This window comes from Vitis riparia, chromosome 10, assembly GCF_004353265.1.
Source record: "Vitis riparia cultivar Riparia Gloire de Montpellier isolate 1030 chromosome 10, EGFV_Vit.rip_1.0, whole genome shotgun sequence".
NCBI lineage: Eukaryota > Viridiplantae > Streptophyta > Magnoliopsida > Vitales > Vitaceae > Vitis > Vitis riparia.
In genome coordinates, this window is record NC_048440.1 from 21069257 (window position 1) to 21092636 (window position 23380).

Genomic DNA, 23380 nt, shown 5'->3' on the forward strand with positions numbered 1-23380 from the left:
AATGATTAAGATTTAATGGGGTTTTAAAAACAAAAAAAAAAAAAATCGTATTGTAATTTATAATTGTGAAACATATTTTTGTGTCCGAAAAGCCCTTTTTATGGTATTCCTTTTACTGTGATTTCATCCCTGTCTAATCAAATGCAAAGTTATATTTGGGCATTGGTTAACTAGATTTGCCTTCTTACTCATGGATGGATGGATGGATGGATGGAATTGTGTTTTGGGCCCAGCTGGGCCCAAAAATTGATAAAAGATCCTCGTAAGTTTCATATTTAAACCCAACACCTAAAGAAAGTCTACAAATTGAAAAGAAGGATATGAAATATTTAATTTTCCAAAAATGCCCTTTATTGTCAAAAAGAAAAAGAAAACAACTAACTTCCCACTCTCTTTCATTCTTTTTTTCCTTCTCTTTCATCATTCACCTTATCCTTTTCTCTCACATATTAATCGGTGGGACATGTAAATTAATTCTTTTCTAGAAAGGTGTTACTATTTTCATCAATTATTTTTCTCCCAAAAACCATGCCTAATAAATTAAATATTGGTAATAAATGGTTGAAAAGGATTATTACTATATTTTTAAAGTAAAAATTTTTTAAATATCTCATAAAATATTTTTTTTAAACTTACAAAATATATAATAAAAAATTTTTAAACACCTTAAAAAATATTATTATTCTTTTTTATCCAATATATATATAAATATCTTTAAGGTTGTAGACAATTATTTGAATATTTTCTCTATTTTTTGGACAATACATTGATATTGTTTTAATATATTATTTTGTAACATGATCATCTTTTAACTAATGGTGATAATTAATTTTTAATTGAATAATGTATTATAACTTAATAATTTGAAAAATATTCAAATGCTTTTTTAAATCTAAAATAGATGTGGACTTGACATGATTTAAATTATTAAAGCATGATGTCATTAAGTCAAGCAAATGTATCATATTAAGAGATGTGTATGTAAATTATATCATAATTTTCTCTTTTTTTATTTTTTTTTCCTCGTACATGATATCTTTTGTATAAAGTTTTGTAGATGAAAAATAATAAAATCTTTTATTATGTAAAGAGGTATAACAACACATTAAAATTGAAAAGAGAATATAATGGAATACAAATTAGATGAAAATCACTTTAAATAAGGATATAATAGAAAACATATAAATGTAAGAAAAAACAAGTTTAGATGAAATTTAAAATAAAAATCAAAGAAAATAAATTAAAAGTAATAATATAAAATAGTAGAATCTTTAAAACTATAATTACAACAAAAAATTTATTTTAAATTAACTTGATAATTTAAATTAATGATTTTTTATAAAAAAAAATTACAAATGTTACAAAGATATTTTTTTATCATTTTTAATTCTATTTAAATATGATTTTTTTAATATCTGCTAACATTATGTGTATAAAGGTAAAATAGTAGAAATATATATTTCATTCGGTTTATTTGTAATAAACACTTTAAATGTGATTAATTTTAATTTTATTTCCTATGTTTTAATTTTGGTAGAGAAGATCTAAATGACATAGTTTAGTAAAAAAATATTCATAATTTTTCCTTAACAGTTATTATATGTTGTTTATATTGTCTTAAGTTATTTGAAACAATGACATTAATGTGTTATCCATTTATATTAATTTGATTTCACAAAAAAAAAAAAAGGTAATACCTAAATATTATGGTTAATTTTCCTTTATATAGGATGTAAATGTAGTAAGAAAAAATATTGTTAAAACTACTTAAATGAAATATGCAATTACAAATTTTGGATGATGAAATTTAAAATTTCAAATTAAAACAATTTTTAGGTGAAGGAATGTGTGGGGGAAAAGTGTTCAATCCTTAGGTGACAAGAAAAAAAAAGTTCAGAATTGATTAAAATCTTGCATAAAAGATAACTTTGTACACCCTTGTATAATTAGTACATTTACCCCATACAGTTAGTACATTGCCTTACACAGTGAGTGGAATACTCTTTTATAGTTAGTGTAACACCCTTATATAATAGTGCAAATTTCATAAACAATTTATGGGTAACAAAAAAAATAAAGAAATGATTCAAAATCGACTAAAATCTTTCACAAATGGTAGCCTTGTACACCCTTGTACACTTAGTATATTTCCCTTGTACACTTAGTACATTTTCCTTGTACACTTAGTACATTTCCCTTGTACAGTTAGTGTAACATCATTGTACAATGGTGCAATATATCCCTCTTAAGTTGTGTGTCCACGTAGATATATTAATATTATTTCTAATGGTTTGGCTAACAAAATGGTGGATGAATTATGATTAAATTTTTTTTTCCCCAAACATTATTACTAAGAAAAGTATCGAAATTTTCATGTGAAAGTTAAATAAATTGCATGACGTAGGTATGCAATCTATGGGTGACAAGGAAAATGAAAAAGTGATTCAAAATCGATTAAATTTTTTTATAGATGGTAGTCTTGTACACCCTTGTACACATAGTACATTTTCCTTGTACACTTAGTACATTTCCTTTGTACAATTAGTGTAATACCATTGTACAATATATCTATCCTAAGTAATATGTCCATGTAGGTGTGTTAACCATATTTTTAATGGTTTAACTAATAAAATGATGGATGAATTAGGGTTAGTTTTTTTTCTTCCCAAACATCATTATTGGGGAAAGTATCGGAATTTCCATATGGGAGTTAAATAAAGTGCATGACATGAGTATGCAATTTGTGGGTGATAAGGAAAATAAATGAGTGGTTCAAAATAGATTGAAATCTTTTATAAATGATAATCTTATACACTACTTGTACACTTAGTACATTTCCCTTATACAGTTAGTAAATACTTTTGTATAGTGACACAAATTTCATATTCCCGTAATGCATATATGCCTATATTTGTATTAAACATGATTCTAGTAGTTTGATTAAAAAAATGATGAAAAACTTCAATCCAATTTTTTTATGAACATATTACATTTTTGTGAAAAAAATATACAATTGACCAATTCCTTTATTTAATTGTGAACATATTATATTTTAAAAATAAAAAAGAATAATTAATAAATGAAATTTAATTCTTTTTATTATCTTAGTATTAAACAAGGTCTTCAATTTTCATTTTTAAAAATATTTTTCATTTTTTTAATTAAATGTATTTTCAAAAAGAGACAATATAGAAAATAAAAATAATTTTTAAAAATAAAAAAATAATAAAAACTAGAAAATATATTTTAAAACCAAACTCAAACATAATCTATATAATTTTTAACTATTTGTTTTTATTTAAAATGAGTAAACATATCATTTAACCCTTTTGTATGAGAAAAAAATCAATCTCTACTATACTATGTATTGATATAATTCATTTCTAAATACGAAAACATTTTAGTTGGATATTTAAAATAAAAACTCTTCATCTATCCTCTTTCTCTCTTTTTCTTTTTTCTCATTTCAATAAATTTTCAATTAATTCAAATCATTAAAAAAATTCCTTAATAAACAAATTTGGAACATTCATATAACTTATTACAAAAGTCTATGTTCAAAAAATTATTAAACTATGGAAAGAAAAAGATTAAAAAAAAAAAAAACTTTAAACTTTTTATTTTATAATAATAAAAAATAAACTTTAAAATACTTTTTAGTATAAAAGAAAAAAAATAGTAAACATATTTATTTTAAATATTGTTTTAATCATTAAATTATTTACTTATAAAATGTAAAAAATAATTTTTATTCATTTAAATTAATATTTTTTTCAAAAGTAGGTTCCAAAATAATTTTTGAATCATTAATATAATTTTTATTTATTTATAATTTAAAAATAGAAAATAATGTTGATTTTTCAATTATTTTTAAAGGAGTTTAAAAAATAAAAAAATGATTAAATAAAGGAGAATTTTATGGATGGGGCATGTAAAGAGTGGTGGTATAAAGACAAAATGATGGGTGTAAGTAAAAAGGGGTATTTTTGTCTATTCCAACCTTATATCCTTACAATCAATTATAGGTGTTTGGAGGATCTTTTATTAATTTTTGGGCCTAGCTCGCACAAAACACAATTCTCCCATAAGGAATCTAGAAATTGTTCTTAAAAAATAAAAACTATTATAGAATGTTTTTACCCATTTGCCCATGCCCACTCATCACGTCGTTCTCTCTTACCCACCCAAAACTACCACTGAACACCAAGTGTTTGTGTTAATGCCTGACCGGGGAAAACTGTTTTATGATTGGATGCAAAATGGTGCTTTGCTTTTGATAGTAAAAGTGATTTGTTTGTATTCCCTACTGATAAGGGACATGTTGTTTAGTTTGATCTATTCATTAGTCATAGACCACGTTTCTAGAATTGTTGAACGTGGATTACTTTGGGTTATGTTTGAGTTATCTTTGTAAGGTTATTTATAAGCTAGTAAGTTATTTATTCGATCAATAAGATATTCTCCATTTTCTTGTTTTTCAATACACAGATTTCTTAACAATGTGCCTGTTTCATCTGTTCTGGATGTTCCATACCAGTACCTTTTGGGGTATTTTGAGGATTGAACCATTCAGGGTGTCTTCAAAAGGGCCCTTACAAAAGGTGCTTTTGATAATCTTTTTTAAGTGAATTATAAGCATCTAAGGATGAAATCAACATCTATTAGTCCACAAACATTATTGGCCTATACAGCCTTGATGTTGTGGACGAGAAAAGAACCCAAAAGAACTGATCACCGACTCAACACCCAACTGAGAAAAGGAATTAAAAACACCAGACAACGACAACCACGATGGAGTACGATTCACATGATGGTGCATGTCGGATTTTCTTCAATAACGATTTCACAGCGGCAACCATAGCGTCTGTCACAGCGACACCCACTTGGATAGATGACTACTAAATACACTGGCGGTGGAGGTGGCGTAGTAGGTGGCGGTGTAGATGGTGGTGTAGGTGGCGGTGTAGATGGTGGTGTAGGTGGCGGTGTAGGTGGTATAACCTCGATACTCTTGATGGTATCGCCACCTTTGCAGATAAGCTTCGTTCTGATTTTCTCAGGGCAGCAGCATACTACTTTGATTATCACGGTGTCGTCCTTCTCAATGAAAGTCTGATCTCGTATTTCTCTTGTTCATAAAATTCAACACCAAAATCAAAACAAACAACTCATTTCTTCATCCTTTCAACATTGCCCACAATCTCAAAATTCAAATATACCAAACACACGCATATATATATATATAATATCCATAAAATCAAAAAATCTATATATTCATTATTATTGATATTATTATCCTTAAATGCAATCAAATTAAAATATCACAATCGTCAACATAGTTCGCTATTTGTTAAATAACATGCACCAAACGTATATTTTAAAAGTTAGGATATAAATAAAATATTTTAAAACAATATTTTAAAAAATAAATTAATTATAATTATTTTATAATTAAATAAAAAATTATTTGATTAATTAAAAAAATATAAAAATGATCATGATAATATCCCTTATAGTGTTTTTAATATATTAATTAAATATTAAAAAATTATATATTTATCATCATTTATTTTATATTGTAACATAATTTTAATATTAAATATATTTTAAAATTAAATATATTATAATCAAATATTACAATATTATCATATACACTTATCAAATTTATATTTTTTATTGACATGTATAATATTAGATATATATATTAATTTTTTCAATAAAACAACTTTAAAATGTCTATTAAATTTTCAATTTCGTTTTTAAGAGTTTTATTTTATATTTTTATAAGTTTTTATCAATTTTAGGTTTATCGATATTTTGTGTCAAAATATCTATCAATATATCTTTGATTATTTATGAAATTAAAATATCAATATATCTGTCAATTGTAAGGTTTGTTTATGAATGATTAAGATTTAATGGGGTTTTAAAAACAAAACAAAAAAATTGTATTGTAATTTATAATTGTAAAACATATTTTTGTGTCCTAAAAACCATTTTTATGGTCTTCCTTATACTTTGATTTCATTCTAATCAAATGCAAAGTTATATTTGGGCATTGGTTGACTAGATTTGCCTTCTTACTCATGGATGGATGGGGCTTTCTCCCTTATCAAATAAGGAATCTAGAAATTGTTCTTGAAAAATAAAAACTATTATAGAATGTTTTTACCCATTTGCCCATACCCACTCATCACTTCGTTCTCTCTCAAACACCCCAAACTACCACTCAACACCAAGTGTTTGTGTTAATGCCTGACCAGGGAAAACTGTTTTATGATTGGATGCAAAATGGTGCTTGCTTTACTTTCGATGGTAAAACTGTTGTATGACCAACAATATGCTAATTTCATGGAAAAAGAAGATGTTGAAGAAGAAAAACCAAGTGAGGAAGATGATGATTTAGCCCTCATCACAAGAAAACTTAACAAATACATGAGGAGCGAAAGGTTTAGAGGAAGAAAATTCACCTCTAGAAGAGACCTTTCTAAAAAGGAATCCTCATCTCATGGTGACAAGGAAAAATGGGAAAAGAAAAGAGATTTGGTGTGTTTCAAATGCAAAAAATCGGGACACATCAAATATGATTGTCCTCTCTACAAAAGTGAAGCCAAGAGAAGAATGAAAAAGGTAATGATGGCCACTTGGAGTGAAAGTGAAGAATCCTTCGAAAAAGAAAAAGAGAAAGAAGTGGCAAACATGTGTTTCATGGAAAGAGATGATCTTGATGAGGTAAACTCTAACTTTAGTAATGAAGATATGCATGATGTTTTTGAAGAATTATATAAGGATTTTGAAAAACTTAGTTTGAAAAATAATTCTTTTAAAAAGAAAATTCAATAACTTGAAGAAGTGAAAGAAAAATTTTCAATTGTTGAAATATCTAAAACTCATCTTGAAAAAGAAAATGAGATTTTGAGAAGTGAAAATGAGATTTTGAAAAAGAAAAATGAATGGTTGACCTCCTCTCTTTCAATTTTTTCTTATGGACAAAAATCTTTTAAAATGATCTTAGCTAACCAAAAATGTGTTTTTGACAAACAAGGGCTATGATTCAAATCTTCAAAGAATCAAAAGTATTTTAAAAACTATTTTGTAAAAGAATCCTCAAGTGCAAGTCATTCTACTACTTGCAACTTTTGTGGAAGAGGAGGGCACATTAGTAACACATGCCCCTTAAGAAATGGATCTCAAAAGAATTCAAATGCTAAGGTTAAAAAGGTTTGGATTGAGAAATCCAAGATCACTAACCCTCAAGGACCCAAAAAGATGTAGGTACCTAAATCAACTTGAATTTTATTTTGTAAGGTTCAAAAAAGGATAAGTGGTTCTTGGATAGTGGATGCTCAAGACACATAACCGGGGATGAATCCAAGTTTGTTTTCCTTACAAAGAGAAATGGAGAATACGTTACCTTTGGAGACAATGCAAAAGGAAGGATCATTGGTCAAGGCAACATTGGTAATGACACATCCTCTCTTATTGAAAGTGTTTTATTAGTGAATGGTTTAAAACATAATCTTTTAAGCATTAGTCAACTTTGTGATAAAGGTTTTAAAGTAATTTTTGAAGCATCTCATTGCATCATCAAAGATATTCAAAATGATAAAACCATCTTCATGGGTCACAGATTTGATAATGTTTATGCTATAAATATTTCAAAATATGATGGTCATGATAGATGCTTTTCAAGCATGTATGATCAAAGTTGGTTGTGGCATAAGAGGTTGGGACATGCTAACATAGACCTCATTTCCCAACTTAATAAAGATGAACTTCTTAAAGGTCTTCCCAAAATAAATTTTCAAAAAGACAAAGTTTATGAAGCTTGTCAAATGGGAAAGTAAATCAAAAATTCTTTTAAAAACAAAAATTTCATTTTAACAACTAGGCTTCTTGACTTGTTGCATATGGAGTTATTTGGTCCCTCTAGGACACCAAGCCTTGGAGGAAAATCTTATGCATATGTTATTGTGGATGACTTCTCTAGATACACTTGGGTCTTGTTTTTAAGTCAAAAGAATGAAGCCTTTTATGAGTTTTCAAAGTTTTGCAACAAGGTTCAAAATGAAAAAGGTTTTACAATTACTTGTATAAGAAGTGATCATGGGAAAGAATTTGAAAATATTGATTTTGAAGATTATTGCAATGAGCATGGCATTAATCACAATTTTTCGACTCCTAGAACTCTTCAACAAAATGGGGTAGTTGAAAGGAAAAATAAAACTCTTCAAGAAATGACTAGAACCATGCTAAATGAAAACAATTTACCAAAATATTTTTGGGCCGAAGCAGTTAACACTTCTTGTTATGTTTTAAATAGAATATTATTAAGGCCTATTCTTAAAAAAACTCCCTATGAGCTTTGGAAAAACAAGAAACTCAACATTAGTTATTTCAAAGTCTTTGGGTGAAAATGCTTTATATTAAATACCAAAGACAATCTTGGAAAATTTGATGCAAAATCGAAAGTTGGAATTTTTCTTGGTTATTCAACTTCAAGTAAAGCCTTTAGAGTTTTTAACAAAAGAACCATGGTTGTAGAGGAGTCCATCTATGTTATTTTTTATGAATCTAACAATTCTTTCCAAGAAAGAGAGAGTTTTGATGATGATTTAGGCTTTGAGACCTCCATGGGGAAATTACAAATTGAAGATAGAAGGCAACAAGAAGAAATTGGAGAGGATCCCAAGAAAAAAGAATCACCATTGGCATTACCTCATCCTCAACAAGTGCAAGGTGAATCAAGCCAAGACCTTCCTAAAGATTGGAAGTTTGTCATCAACCACCCATAAGATCAAATTATAGGTAATCCATCTAGTGGGGTAAGAACTAGATCATTTCTTAGAAATATTTGCAATAATATTGCTTTTATCTCTCAAATTGAACTTAAAAATATAAATGATGCTCTAGATGATGAAAATTGGATGATTGCTTTGCAAGAAGAGTTAAATCAATTTGAAAAGAGTGAAGTATGGGAATTAGTGTCAAGACCTTCAAATCAAAGTGTTATTGGAACTAGATGGGTCTTTAGAAATAAAATGAATGAAAATGGCATAATTGTTAGAAATAAAGCAAGATTGGTAGCCCAAGGTTTTAATTAAGAAGAAGTGATAGATTATGAAGAAACCTTTGCTCTCGTAACTAGATTGGAAGCCATTAGGATGCTACTTGCCTTTGCATGTTTTAAAGACTTTGTTTTATATCAAATGGATGTGAAAAGTGTTTTCTTAAATGGCTTTATAAATGAAAAAGTATATGTTGAACAACCACTCGGTTTTCAAAGTTTTAACTTTCCTAATCATGTTTTTAAACTTAAAAAGGTACTTTATGGTTTGAAACAAGCACCTAAAGCATGGTATGAAAGATTGAGTAAATTCCTTTTGAAAAAGGGTTTTAAAATGGGAAAAATTGACACAACTTTTTCATAAAAACCAAAGAAAATGACATGCTCTTAGTGCAAATATACGTTGATGATATCATTTTTGGAGCTACTAATGCCTCTCTTTGTGAAGAATTTTCTAAATGCATGCATAGTGAGTTCGAAATGAGCATGATGGGAGAACTTAACTTCTTCCTTGGACTTCAGATCAAGCAACTAAAGGAAGGAACCTTCATCAATCAAGCAAAGTGTAGGACCTCAGGCGCTACCAACTCTCCTAAAAGCAATTGCTGTTAGGAAAGGCACATACCCTAGCCTTATAGTGCATTCACCCAAGCACCCACGGCGAATACAAGGGGAGTTGATGGACGCGGCCAACCCTCCGATCTGCCAACAATCTCCCCCCCAACGACACTCCTAGGGTTCGAACCCGTGACCTCGGCTCTGATACCACTTGTAGAACCTCAGGCGCTACCAACTCTCCTAAAAGCAATTGCTGTTAGGAAAAACGCATATCCTAACCTTATAGTGTATTCACCCAAGCGCCCACAACGAACACAAGGGGAGTTGATGGACGCAGCCAACCCTCCGATCTGCCAACACAAAGTATATAAGAGATCTTCTCAAAAGATTCAACATGGAAGAAACCAAAATAATGAAGACTCCAATAAGCTCATCTATCAAGCTTGACAAGGATGAGAAAGATAAGTCCATCAACTCAACTATGCATAGAGGCATGATAGGTTCTTTGCTATATTTGACCGTTAGTAGACCCGACATCATGTATAATGTATGCTTGTGTGCTAGATTTCAATCTTGTCCTAAAGAATCTCACTTAAGTGCCATAAAACGAATTCTTAGATATTTGAAAGGGACAATGGACATTAGCCTATGGTATCCTAAGGGTGATAACCTTGAATTAATTGGATTCTCGGATGCCGACTTTGCCGGTTGTAAAGTTGAAAGGAAAAACACTAGTGGCACTTGTCATTTCATAGGACACTCACTTGTTTCATGGCGTAGTAAGAAGCAAAATTAGGTAGCTTTGTCAATGGCGGAAACCGAATACATAGCAATCTGTTTGTGTTGTGCACAAATCCTTTGGATGAATCAAACACTTAGTGATTTCAATTTGTTTTTTGAGCATGTTTCTATTAAATATGATAACACTAGTGCCATAAACATTTCAAAAAATCTCGTGCAACACTCTAGGACTAAGCATATAGAGATTAGACACCATTTTTTAGAGACCATGCACAAAAGGGTGACATTACACTTGAATTTGTAAGCATAAAAGATCAACTTACCGATATATTTATAAAACCTCTAAGTGAAGAACAATTTGTTGATATTCGAAGACAACTAGGGGTGATTTCCTTATGATCTAATGATTGCTTACTGAATTCTTGATGAATTTACTTTATAATTGCATGATTTTCATGTCATATGCATCATATAGACATATACTTAGGGAAATGGTCAAATTTTGACCAAAAATCAAAATTCTCTTGGCATTGGACATAAAAAATTGGGGATTTCAACTGAAAATGACAGGAGGAGGATCACGAGACAAGAAAAAACACAAAAAAATTAGAGCATTGACTACGTTGATCGTTGACCAAGCAGTCAACCAGTTCATCTGGGTTAGGAATTTAAAAAGCCTCCCGCGCCTTATTTTCTCCACTGTTCTCATCCATTTCTTCAAGGTTCTTCGCATTTCTTCTTCTAGAGACTAGTTTGGGCAAGATCTTGGATCGATTGCAAGCCTTGGAGTGGATTTTGGGACGATCAGAGGCTAAGGCTTCAAATTTGGGACCTAGGGCTTTCGATTTGGGACGTTTTCTCCTCAGCCAGCACATCATAGCTAGCTTTAGGACATTCCCGCGCACCTAGGGCTTTCAGGTGTGTGTGATTCTTTCTCTACCAACTTCGTCTCTCTCATTTCTTCTTTTCTGATGACACCTAGGAGAGAGACGACAACCTCTAGGGCTTAGGGCAAGCACCCTGCTGAGCCATCTCAGCCTGATCAAACGGAGGCTCGCCGAAAGGCGAGGTATGACAAGACCCTCTTCAGTTCTGTCGAAAAGTATCAAAGATACAAGCAAAAATTCGCTCAGAGGAAAGTCGTTCCAGGGAGAAGCATTAATTTCTCACAACTTTAGTATTTCAGGTTTGAGGGACTATTCGGACGGATGAGATGGCTGCCAGTAGTGACGATTTTCGAGTCGATCTTCCCGACTCTAGTGCATGCATTCTATTCACGGGTGACCTATGGACTTGGTGGACTGATCACTTCCACCGTTAGAGGTGTTGAGATCGGACTAAGCTCGGAGAACATTTACCGTATTTTCGACATCCCTTCAGTTAGACTCAGGGTGTATGAGTTCAAGGTTTGGCTCACTGTGCCGGGTTTCAAGCCTAAAGAGGCTATTCAAAAATTGTGCGACCTTGCAGACGCTTAAGGGATGGGCAAACCATTGGCACATAGCCTGACCGTGACTAGCCAAGTCCTTCATCACATGATTTGCTCCATCATATTGCCACGAGGAGGACACTGAGATGAGGTCTCATATCTTGAGGCATTCCTCATAGACTCGATTCTGACAGGGAGACGGATTCACGTGGGGTATCTGATGATGATACACATGATCTCTTGCTGCAAGAGCACAACCCGAGTACTCCCCTACGACCGTTTCCTTACTAAAGTATTCAAGGATGTCGAGATTGATTTGAGCAGAGATACGGACTTCGAGACCCCTACCATTTATGACACTTATGATGAGCAGTCCTTGGAGTGGATGAAGTTTGAGAAGACCCCTGATGGCTCCTGGATTAGGAGAGCTGAGCGACCACCAGCACAGGCCCAAAGACAGGTACATCCCGGAGTAGAGGAGGAGGCCGAGATCCGAGAGATGGAGGGTGGGTTAAACCCTTAGAAGGACTTCGAGCAAAGAGGGCCCGAGTTTGACATTCCTCTTCCACCCTAGTCAAAGGGTATTGAGTTTGAGGCCACATTCTCTAAGCCTATGATGACTGACCCGACTTACACAACAGGACCATCATCTCAGCCATCATTCATTGAGCTTCCTCACACAAAGATACCATCTCAGGCACCTCACACTCCTGATCATGCACCTTGGATGGATTTATCTACTCAGATCAATTCACTTGGCACTCGTATGGAAGAGTTTACCGTAGTCAGTGATACTCGATTCTACTGTATGGAGGATCGCATAGATCAGTATCAGTCTGGCTCCACTTCTCAATTTCAGCATTTCCAGCAGAGATTTGAGCGTATAAAAGAGCGTATGGATCAGCAACAGGTTACATTCAAGCATCTCCAGCAGAGTATTAAGCACATTGAGAGTCGCCAAAAGAGTCAGTATGAGAAGATGATGGCTTACCTCAACTCCGTGTTTCCACCTCCTCAACCTTGATTTCATCGAGACCTCATTCGTTTATTTTTTATGTTGCCAAAGGATGATAGATATTTAGGATCTAGGAGACCTATACTTGCATATCATTATCATAGTATCTGCTTGGTTTAGCTTTGTTTCGTGTACATTTGATTTTACTATATATGATATGCTATTTTCATTATTTACATTGTTTCCTATTGAAAATTCTCATGTCCTGTTTATCTCGGTTTTAAATTCATAAATTTCGAATTGATTGATCCATGATCTGTTTGAGAGGGAGATTTCTTTTTCTCCTAGATAACCGAGGTTTGTCATCATCAAAAAGAGGGAGATTGTTAGCCCAAGGGTTCTCCTAATCGGGTTTTGATGATAACAAATCATGGTTAAGTGACTAATTGTTTTAAATGGTAAAGAATCTCAGGTATAAATTCAGAAATTCATCAAAGACCAAATGGATACAAGATCGAGACTTTGGGAAGACTTTTGATCATAGGAAACAAATGTAAGATGAATGCATGGATGCACTTAGGATTTTCATACCGTTTCATGCATCTTAGAAAACTCGGTTTATCCTTTAAAACTTACATTTCATTAAAACCCAAGTTTTATCAAATGTACCTTAGGCAAAACGTTTTAAAATTGGCATATTAATTCACTTAAAAACCTTGCCTAAGTGTTAGAAAAGAAAGGAATGGAAAAATATAGGTTTTCGGGGCCAAAAGGCTGAACCGATCAAGGCTCTGGCCAACCGGCTCAATCGGTTGGGGAACCGGTCGACCAGTTGCCCTTGTTCGGTCGAGGTCCGGTCGAGGAGTGCCAAAAACACTCTCTCTTATCCAATAGCTTCCTCTTCCCAGTTGAGGATCACCCATTTCCGGTCGACCTCTGGTCGAGGCAATGGTAACTTGTTAAACATTAAATGTTCCAACGGCTAGTGAATCGGTCGACCCCTAGCTCGACCGGTTGAGGCTACCTTTTGTTGTTTTTGGCTCTCGAGCTTAGAAACCTATAAATTGAAAGCTCCACTTCATTTATGAATAAGAGAACACTTGCAATCAATTGTCTACCTACCTATTCTTGACCAAAAAGCTCTCATTTCTTTCTTAGTGCATTAAATCATCACTTGCATATCCTTTAGTGAACCCTTGTGAGTCATCCTAGCTTTGTCTTATATTTGAGCTATCTTTAAGCTAGGTTGAGAGATTCATTCTTGTTAAAAACTGAGTGTTAAAGCCTTCAAGAGATTTGAATCTTAAAGAGATTGTGTAAGAACCCATTGGAGCCGAGATCCAAGTGTAAGAAGATTGGAAGCTTGGTTGAAGCTTCAAGTTAATGGAACCCTCACTTGGTTAGGAGATTGAGAAGAGTGGACGTAGGTAAGGAAGTGTCGAACCACTATAAAACCCTAGTTTGAATTCTCTAACTCTATCTTTTTATTTTTATTAATATTGTACTTGAACTTGTTGTGTTTGAAAAGATTTTTAAAAACCCAATTCACCCTCCCTCCCCCCCTCCCCCCTTTTGGGTGTTTTTCTTAATTAAGCACAACCTTTATTTTTTCACTCCCAAATTAAACAACCAAATTGCACATGTAATATATCAATTTGAAGTTTGTGACAAGAGGAACAAAAGCCCTAAGGTTTCACAATCAAAAAAAAAAACCATACACAGTCATGGATTATAGATTCGACTCCGAAAATAAAATAAAATAAGAAACCAAAAATTTTATTTTCGATTTCCAATTGTAGATCCTAAATCATGTAAATCTGGTTCTAATACCATATGTAGAATATTTACATAATCACATAAATTAATCATACATGATTAAAGAATACTAACAATAGAAAATCACAATAAAGAACATACATGTTTGAGCCATCGCAAAAAAACAGGTGATTGATTGTTGCAACCAAGTCTTCCTCTCTATGATTTTGATAACAACTATGGTGGCTCTATGGGAGAACAGAAAATACCATTTTTATCTAGATTAGAGAGGGGACTTAGCATAACTCAATATTGGGTTCTCATTGGCCCCTCCCATAATGGGTTTCAATGAGACCCATAGCCTACACTTGCCACTCAATTGAGCTTCTACTCAAAAGATGCAAAACCTAATCCAAAATGTGATCACTAGTTAATTGGGCTCATTATACAATAGACTATCCATTAACCTGTTTTTGTAAATATAAATTATTTAATTAATGTTAGCCCATATAAAAAATTTTCCAACAGTGACATCACATAGCGTCATTAGGATAAAAAATCACAAAACTAAATTCTCTAATCATGACTTCCAGAAGTGGCTACCTCCAGAATTCTCTAAGCATTATGCCAAACTCCTCCTTGCTGTAAAGTCTGCAGGTTGATCATGGTAGCCATGCAGTAATCGACAATGGAGAAACATTACAACCAAAACTTCTAACCACATTCCTCAGCTAGTATAATTAAGGCGGGTTGATCCAGAATAATTCCTATAGTTGTGGATCCAAAACTCTCTGAATATTCAAATCGAATGAGTCTTCAGCTACCACACTGTAGCTTCTTTAACATCTTCCTTCTGTCTTAGTCCCTTGTTCAAACGGCTACTGGGAATCCTGGTACAGTTGTTCCTATATATATTTGAGGAACCTTTGGTTCCAAATTAACATGGATTAAGTAGCTGTATAGGAAAGAAAATAAACCATTAGAAAAAGACTTAAGAGGTCACGAGCTCACCCAACAGCTTTGGATGATCCAACCAAAATGGCACTCTATCAGTGACCAAACTGCGCCATTTACTCATTTATATTCTCTCATCGCCATGACTCGAATATTAGGATTTAATGGAGTTTTAAAAACAAAAAAAATCGTATTCTAATTTATAATTGTGAAACATATTTTTGTGTGCTAAAAGCCCTTTTTATAGTCTTCTGATTTCATTCCTGTCTAATCAAATGCAAAGTTATAATTGGGCATTGATTGACTAGATTTGCCTTCTTACTCATGGATGGAAGGGCTTTCTTCCTTGTCAAATAGGGAATCTAGAAATTGTTCTTGAAAAATAAAAACTATTATAGAATGTTTTTACCCATTTGCCCATGGCCATGGCCATGCCCATGCCCACTCATCACTTCATTCTCTCCCAAACATCCCAAACTACCACTGAACACCAAGTGTTTGTGTTAATGCTTGACCGGTGAAAACTGTTTTATGGTTGGATCCAAAATGGTGTTTTGCTTCTGATAGTAAAAGTGATTTGTTTGTATTCCCTTATCAGACGTGCTGTTTAGTTTGATCTATTCTTTAGTCATGGACCACGTTGCTAGAATTGTTGAACGTGGGTTACTTTCGGTTCTGATTGAGTCATCTTTTGTAAGGCTATTTATAAGCTAGTAAGTTATTTATTCAATCAATAAGATATTCTCGATTTTCTTGTTTTTCAATACACAGATTTCTTAACAATGTGCCTGTTTCATCTGTTCTGGATGTTCCATACCAATACCTTTTGGGGTATTTTGAGGATTGAACCATTCAGGGTGTCTTCAAAAGGGCCCTTACAAAAGGTGCTTTTGATAATCTTTTTTAAGTGAATTATAAGCATCTAAGGATGAAATCAACATCTATTAGTCCACAAACATTATTGGCCTATACAGCCTTGAAGTTGTGGACGAGAAAAGAACCCAAAAGAACTGATCACCGACTCAACACCCAACTGAGAAAAGGAATTAAAAACACCAGACAACGACAACCACGATGGAGTATGATTCACATGATGGTGCATATCGGATTTTCTTCAATAACGATTTCACAGCGGCAACCATAGCTTCTGTCACAGCGACACCCACTTGGAAAGATGAATGCTAAATACACTGGCGGTGGAGGTGGCGTAGTAGGTGGCGGTGTAGGTGGCGGTGTAGGTGGCGGTGTAGGTGGTATAACCTCGATACTCTTGATGGTATCGCCACCTTTGCAGATAAGCTTCGTTCTGATTTTCTCAGGGCAGCAGCATACTACTTTGATTATCACGGTGTCGTCCTTCTCATTGAAAGTCTGATCTCGTATTTCTCTTGTTCATAAAATTCAACACCAAAATCAAAACAAACAACTCATTTCTTCATCCTTTCAACATTGCCTACAATCTCAAAATTCAAATATACCAAACACACGCATATATATATATATATGTAAGACTCACACCAGGAAATTTACAGAGCAGTTTCTTGATCTTCTTGTAGCAGGGTTTACACCCTAGATTAACAACCTTCAGCTTCATTTTCGTAACCTGCCATATTATCAGTCAAAAAATTAGAAATCATTGCAAGAATTATCCAATAAGTCAGTACGTGGTGCGGAGAAAACAGCAGATGAAAAGAACAAGAAAACAAAAACCTCATTCCAGGTTCCAAAATATGTTTGATATTATAATATACTATTTTGAAAACAAACAGTTTTTCCAGAATTTGTTTTCAAAACATGTTTGAACTTTTTCAGGCGTGAAGGGACTGAAGAGATTAGGGGCGCGGAGACCTCTGCCATCGCTGCGAGTGATGGGATCCGAGCTCAGAATTGAGTATTAAGTGACTAGGCTGAGGTGACCCCCTTAAGTAGACCAAACTTTTTGAGTCTTTACAAGTCAATCCAATGAAATGTGGAAACGTGGCATGAGTGAGCTCAGGTTCGTTTCATCATCCAGTTTGTCGTTATGTGGATGGCCCACAACCGTTTTATCTGCATGAGCTCGTCCACAACTTTTTTCTCAGGCTGGTCAGGTACAATTATAATCATTCACCCCGGATGGGACTAGTATGACTTGCTATCACTATATATATATATATATATATAATTTTTATAAAATCAAAAATTATTGATATTATCATTTAAAATATCGCAATCATCAGCATCTAGGATAAGTATCAAAAAAATCGATATATTTCTAATTATTGATATTATTATTTAAAATATCGCAATCATCAGCATCTAGGATAAGTATCAAAAAATCGATATATTTCTAATTATTGATATTATTATTTAAAATATCGCAATCATCAGCATATAGGATAAGTATCAAAAAATTGATATATTTCTAATTATTGATATTATTATTTAAAATATCGCAATCATCAGCATCCAGGATAAGTTAGTTTTTTATTAAATAACATGCATTAAATATATATATATATATATATATATATATATATATATATATATATATATATATATATATATATATATATATACAAAATATTAAAAAATACTTTAAAAAATAAATAAATTATGATTATTTTATAATAAAATAGCACATTTATTTAATTAATTAAAATATATATAAAAATAATCATGATAACATTCTTTATAATTTTTTAATATATTAATTAAATATTTAAAAATTATATATTTATCATCATTTATTTTATATTATATCATAATTTTAATATTAAATATATTATAATCAAATATCACAATTTTATCATGTATATTTATCAAATTTATATTTTTTATTGACATGTATAATATTATATATATTAATTTTAAAATATTTATTAAAATTTTAATTTCATTTTTAAGAGTTTTATTTTATATTTTTATAAGTTTTGATCAATTTTAGGTTTATCGATATTTTATATCAAAATATCCGTCAATATATCTTCGATATATTTATAAAATTGAAATACCAATATATCTATTAATTATAAGGTTTGTTTGAGTGATTAAGATTTAATGGGGTTTTAAAAACAAAAAAAATATATCGTATTATAATTTATAATTGTAGAACATATTTTTGTGTCCTAAAAACCCTTTTTATGGTCTTCCTTTTACTCTGATTTGATTCTAATCAAATGCAAAGTTATATTTGGGCATTAGTGGACTAGATTTGCCTTCTTACTCATGGATGGATGAGGCTTTCTCCCTTGTCAAATAAGGAATCTAGAAATTGTTCTTGAAAAATAAAAACTATTATAGAATGTTTTTACCCATTTGCCCATTTGCCCATGCCCACTCATCACTTCGTTCTCTCTCAAACACCCCAAACTACCACTGAACACCAAGTGTTTGTGTTAATGCCTGACCAGGGAAAACTGTTTTATGATTGGATGCAAAATGGTGCTTGCTTTGCTTCCGATGGTAAAACTGTTGTATGACCAACAATATGCTAATTTCATGATTGTAAAGGGCATGTTGTAAAAAGGCTTTTCCGGGATTATTTTAGCCTCATAATTGAACCACCATCTCGTGTAAGCTGACATTTAGGCCATGTTTGGTCCCGAAAAATATTAAATAAATAAAAAATGTTAAAAAAAAATATTATTCTTTCATGTTTGAGTTCACGGACATGAAAGAAAACCAAACATAATTAAAATTAGTTAAGAATTTATATCTTTTAGAATTATTTAATTTTTATATAATTGAGAAATTAAATAAATGTATAAAAATAATTTATTGACTTTGAATGTTTTTTTTTTTTTTAATTTTCTTCCTTTTTTTTTTTTTTACTTTTCTTCCTTTTTTTTTTTGTCTCACATTTTTTTCTCGAATATTTTGAGAACCAAACATAACCTTAAGAATTTTTACAAATGAGGGAAAGTTCTACAAATATAGAAGATGATACCGAAATCTTGATAATATTATCATTTATATATAGATTTAACTTTTTAATAATATATAAATTATGTATCAGGTGATTTAATTAAAAGGGTTATTAAAAACTTAATTTTAAAATTTTAATTCTCAATTTATTTTATTTTATTTTGGTATCATTGTTTTAAAACATACATATAAATATTGAAATCAATAAATAATATTTATGTCAAAAAATGAATTATTCTTCAAATAAAAATATGAAAAATGTTAAATTTACGGGAATTATGCTATTCCTTTTAATTGATTAATTCTTATATGTTTACATAGTATATTGACCTAATAATAATATGTTCCAAAAATTAGGGTAAAGCAAATATCTGCTCCCAATGGACAACTTTGTCCCACTGACCGAGCGGAATCATGTTCATTTGTGAAAGGTCATTATGGTAAATATATATTTCTAAAAAATTATATTTTTTTGTAATAACACTCTTGATAAGGCCCAAGGGACGGACACAGAGCTGAGAGCGAAGGAGAAAAATGGCTTACCATCTCTGCTCTTCGCCCTCCTCTCTCTGCCATGACCACCATTATCTCCACAACTCTCTTTCTTTCTCACGGAAATCGAGGCTGAGAAGCTTCAATAGCTTCTCTTTCAAACCCAATTCTCTCTCACTTCACTCAAGAACCTTTCTCCAAATCACCCATGTCTCTTTAGAGGACCCAATTCCACAAGAAACCCAGAAGGCAGATGCCTCAAATCCACCAAATTCTCAAGACCCAGATAGGAAAACCAAAAGTTACATCTGGGTCAACCCCAGAAGCCCCAGAGCTTCGAAGCTTCGTCAGCACTCGTATGATGCCAGGTATGCTTCTCTAGTGAAAATAGCCGAGTCTTTGGACTCGTGTGAGGCCACTGAGGAAGATGTTTCTCAGGTTTTGAGGTGTTTAGGTGATAAGATATTAGAGCAGGACGCTGTGATTGTCCTCAACAACATGACGAACCCGGAAACGGCACTTCTTGCTTTTGGTTTCTTTCGGAAGAGATTGAAACCGAGCAGAGAGGTGATTCTGTATAATGTGACCTTGAAGGTTTTTAGGAAGTGTAGGAACTTGGATAGAGCAGAGAAGCTGTTTGATGAAATGCTTGAGAGAGGAGTTAAGCCTGATAATATTACATTTTCGACAATAATTAGCTGTGCTAGGGTTAGTTCTCTGCCCAATAAGGCTGTGGAGTGGTTTGAGAAGATGCCTGAATTCGGGTGTCATCCTGATGATGTTACCTACTCGGCCATGATCGATGCGTATGGACGAGCTGGTAATGTTGATATGGCATTGAAATTGTATGATCGTGCACGAACAGAAAAATGGAGGATTGATCCGGTGACATTCTCGACATTGATTAGAATTTATGGGATGTCAGGAAATTTTGATGGGTGCTTGAATGTGTATGAAGAGATGAAGGCTCTTGGAGTTAAGCCCAACTTGGTTATATATAATACTTTGTTGGATGCTATGGGAAGAGCCAAGAGACCTTGGCAGGCGAAGAATATTTACAAAGAGATGACCAACAATGGCCTCCAACCAAGTTGGGGAACTTATGCTGCCTTGTTACGGGCCTATGGCAGAGCACGCTATGCTGAAGACGCTCTTATTGTGTACAAAGAGATGAAGGAGAAGGGGTTGGAGTTGAGTGTGGTTCTTTATAATACTCTCTTAGCTATGTGTGCTGATGTTGGCTACACTGAAGAAGCTGCTGCAATTTTTGAAGATATGAAGAGTTCTGGGAATTGCATGCCAGACAGTTGGACATTTTCATCATTGATTACCATATATTCCTGTAGTGGGAAGGTCTCAGAGGCAGAAGCCATGTTGAATGCAATGTTGGAAGCAGGTTTTGAGCCAAATATCTTTGTTTTGACATCACTTATTCAATGCTATGGGAAAGCCAATCGTACAGATGAGGTTGTTAGGACATTTGTCCGGCTTTTGGAATTAGACATAACTCCAGATGATCGTTTCTGTGGTTGTATGTTGAATGTGATGACCCAAAGTCCTAAGGAAGAACTTGGTAAGCTCATTGACTGCATTGACAAGGCTAACCCAAAGCTTGGTAATGTGGTGAAACTTTTGCTGGAGGAGCAAAATGGGGAAGGGACTTTTAGAAAAGAAGCATCTGAACTCTTTGATTCCATTAGCGCTGATGTAAAGAAGGCTTACTGCAATTGCTTAATTGATCTGTGTGTCAACCTCAATCTGTTGGAGAAAGCTTGTGAGCTGTTTGACCTGGGGCTTACACTTGAGATATACATAGATATACAGTCTAAATCACCAACCCAATGGTCTTTACATTTGAAGAGCCTCTCCCTTGGGGCAGCTTTGACTGCGTTGCACATTTGGATGAATGACTTGTCCAAAGCAGTGGAGGATGGGGAGGAGCTTCCGGCAGTGCTTGGAATCAACACTGGACATGGAAAACACAAATACTCAGACAAAGGTTTAGCGAGTGTCTTTGAGTCCCATTTGAAGGAACTAAATGCACCATTTCATGAGGCCCCAGATAAGGTTGGCTGGTTTCTAACAACAAAGGTTGCAGCCACATCATGGTTGGAGTCTAGAAGTGCACCTGAACTAGTTGCTGTTTAGGTGTGTAATGCTGACTAGGGTTTTATATTGAATTAGTACTCATCTGAACCGGCATTTATGGGAACAGTAAACAAGCTATCTCATATTTCCTCCTCCCTAAGATTTTGGCCATATCTAAGAGAAAAATTTTGTACTACTAGATACAAAATGCATTCATGATTTGCTGAAGTGTTGTTAACTTAGATTTACTTAAATATATAATATAGTAAATCAAGTGCTAAGAGTTGTTGAACCTTGGGCATGTGTTTCATTTTCTTCTACAGGTTGTGGCTATCTTTTTAGGTTTCCTAATGTTGTATCTGTTCATTTTTTTTTCTTGTAAATTACTTAAGACCATCCACTGGCCCTAGAATTTTCCCTACGGTTGATGTAGAAAAAAGAGCAGAAAACAACATTTATACTCTGAAGTAGGCTGGGAAAATAGTGTAATATACCACTCGGTATTAGGAGTGGGAACATTCAAACATTTGTGGACACATCAGAGAAAGGTGGGTTTGCAAAATAGCATTCTCCTATAAAGTTGCCAAAAGATTTCAATTCAAATGACACAGCTGTAGGATAATAGGGAACTCAGACTCAAAGAGGCCTCACAGATGCTTGTGATTCTATAATACGAGACGAAAATTAGAGGCCTATTGTTGCAAGGAAGAAAATCAAGCAGTGGATTTGTAGCTAATGTAGATCGTTTGCTTAATAAAAGATTTAGGAATTTCATTGGCCTAAAAAGCCCATTTGTGTTTGTTATCATTATAATGAGTGGAAAGACTGCCCAGGAATGTATCTGCTTGTCATTTAGGCCTACCGTAAGCATCCGGATGTTTAAAAGTTGTTTTATACCAGTTCTGACATTGTGCAATATAGTAGAAATTTAAAATACTGGTATCCCCTGACAAAGGAACACCCCTTAAGGGCATTGAAAAGTCGATACCATCCTTGTTCAAAACCGGTGCTTGGGCACCCTCCTTCCTATGATTTTAGGCTTCATGCCTGCATGTCTTCTCTTTCAAGGTCAATGGCTCTCATATTGTGCATGATGAGAGACCATTATTTGGAGAAGGTGACACTCCATACCAGCACAGAACAAACTAATAAGCTGGATTTGTTTGATCTTCAAAATTAGTGGAGTCAAAAACAGCATTAGGCCAGCACACGACCTTCGAAAGTGCAGAATTAACCTAAAATACTCTTGACTTCTTTATAGTTTTTGCCCTCTCATCCCAGTTGGGAGTTGACCTTGTTCCTTCATAACAATTTCAAATGCTTCTTTAAGGCCCCTGTTCAATGAACCATGAGAAGAAGCTTATGTTTTTCTACTTTGTTATTAAGGGAAGAAGGGGTTGAGGCTTAAGTGTTCTTTTGACTTTGTGAAGATTAG

The 23380-nt window shown here is 33.1% G+C and overlaps 2 protein-coding genes across 5 annotated transcripts; one reads left to right on the forward strand and one right to left on the reverse strand.

Annotated features, from left to right (window-relative positions):
* Nucleotides 1–4568: 4568 nt before the first annotated feature.
* Nucleotides 4569–17469, reverse strand: LOC117923001 (sulfated surface glycoprotein 185-like). 4 transcript variants are annotated; one of them, XM_034841258.1, is made up of 3 exons: nucleotides 17308–17469; nucleotides 16978–17062; nucleotides 4569–5126 (listed from the first exon to the last, which is right to left on the reverse strand). In XM_034841258.1, the coding sequence occupies exons 1-3, from the start codon at nucleotides 17314–17316 to the stop codon at nucleotides 4804–4806; spliced, it is 417 nt and encodes a 138-aa protein (XP_034697149.1). In that variant the 5' UTR covers nucleotides 17317–17469; the 3' UTR covers nucleotides 4569–4803. The 4 variants fall into 4 exon arrangements, 3 of the variants coding, with proteins under 3 accessions (XP_034697149.1, XP_034697150.1, XP_034697151.1); XM_034841259.1 differs by lacking the exon at nucleotides 17308–17469 and adding an exon at nucleotides 17170–17301; XM_034841260.1 differs by lacking the exon at nucleotides 4569–5126 and adding an exon at nucleotides 16311–16844 and having other exon boundaries at nucleotides 17308–17370.
* Nucleotides 17470–19879: 2410 nt separating this feature from the next.
* Nucleotides 19880–22240, forward strand: LOC117924056 (pentatricopeptide repeat-containing protein At4g16390, chloroplastic). Its single transcript, XM_034842608.1, has one exon. It carries the CDS (start codon nucleotides 19900–19902, stop codon nucleotides 22003–22005), a length of 2106 nt encoding a protein of 701 aa, XP_034698499.1. The 5' UTR covers nucleotides 19880–19899; the 3' UTR covers nucleotides 22006–22240.
* The last annotated feature ends 1140 nt before the right edge of the window (nucleotides 22241–23380 follow it).

Coding starts and splice junctions, on each gene's coding strand:
- LOC117923001 (XM_034841258.1), bottom strand. Junction 5,127..16,977: donor ACTGCTCTGTAAATTTCCTG/GTGTGAGTCTTA, acceptor TATGAACAAGAG/AAATACGAGATCAGACTTTC.
- LOC117924056 (XM_034842608.1), top strand. CDS start 19,900: ATGGCTTACCATCTCTGCTCTTCGCCCTCCTCTCTCTGCCATGACCAC.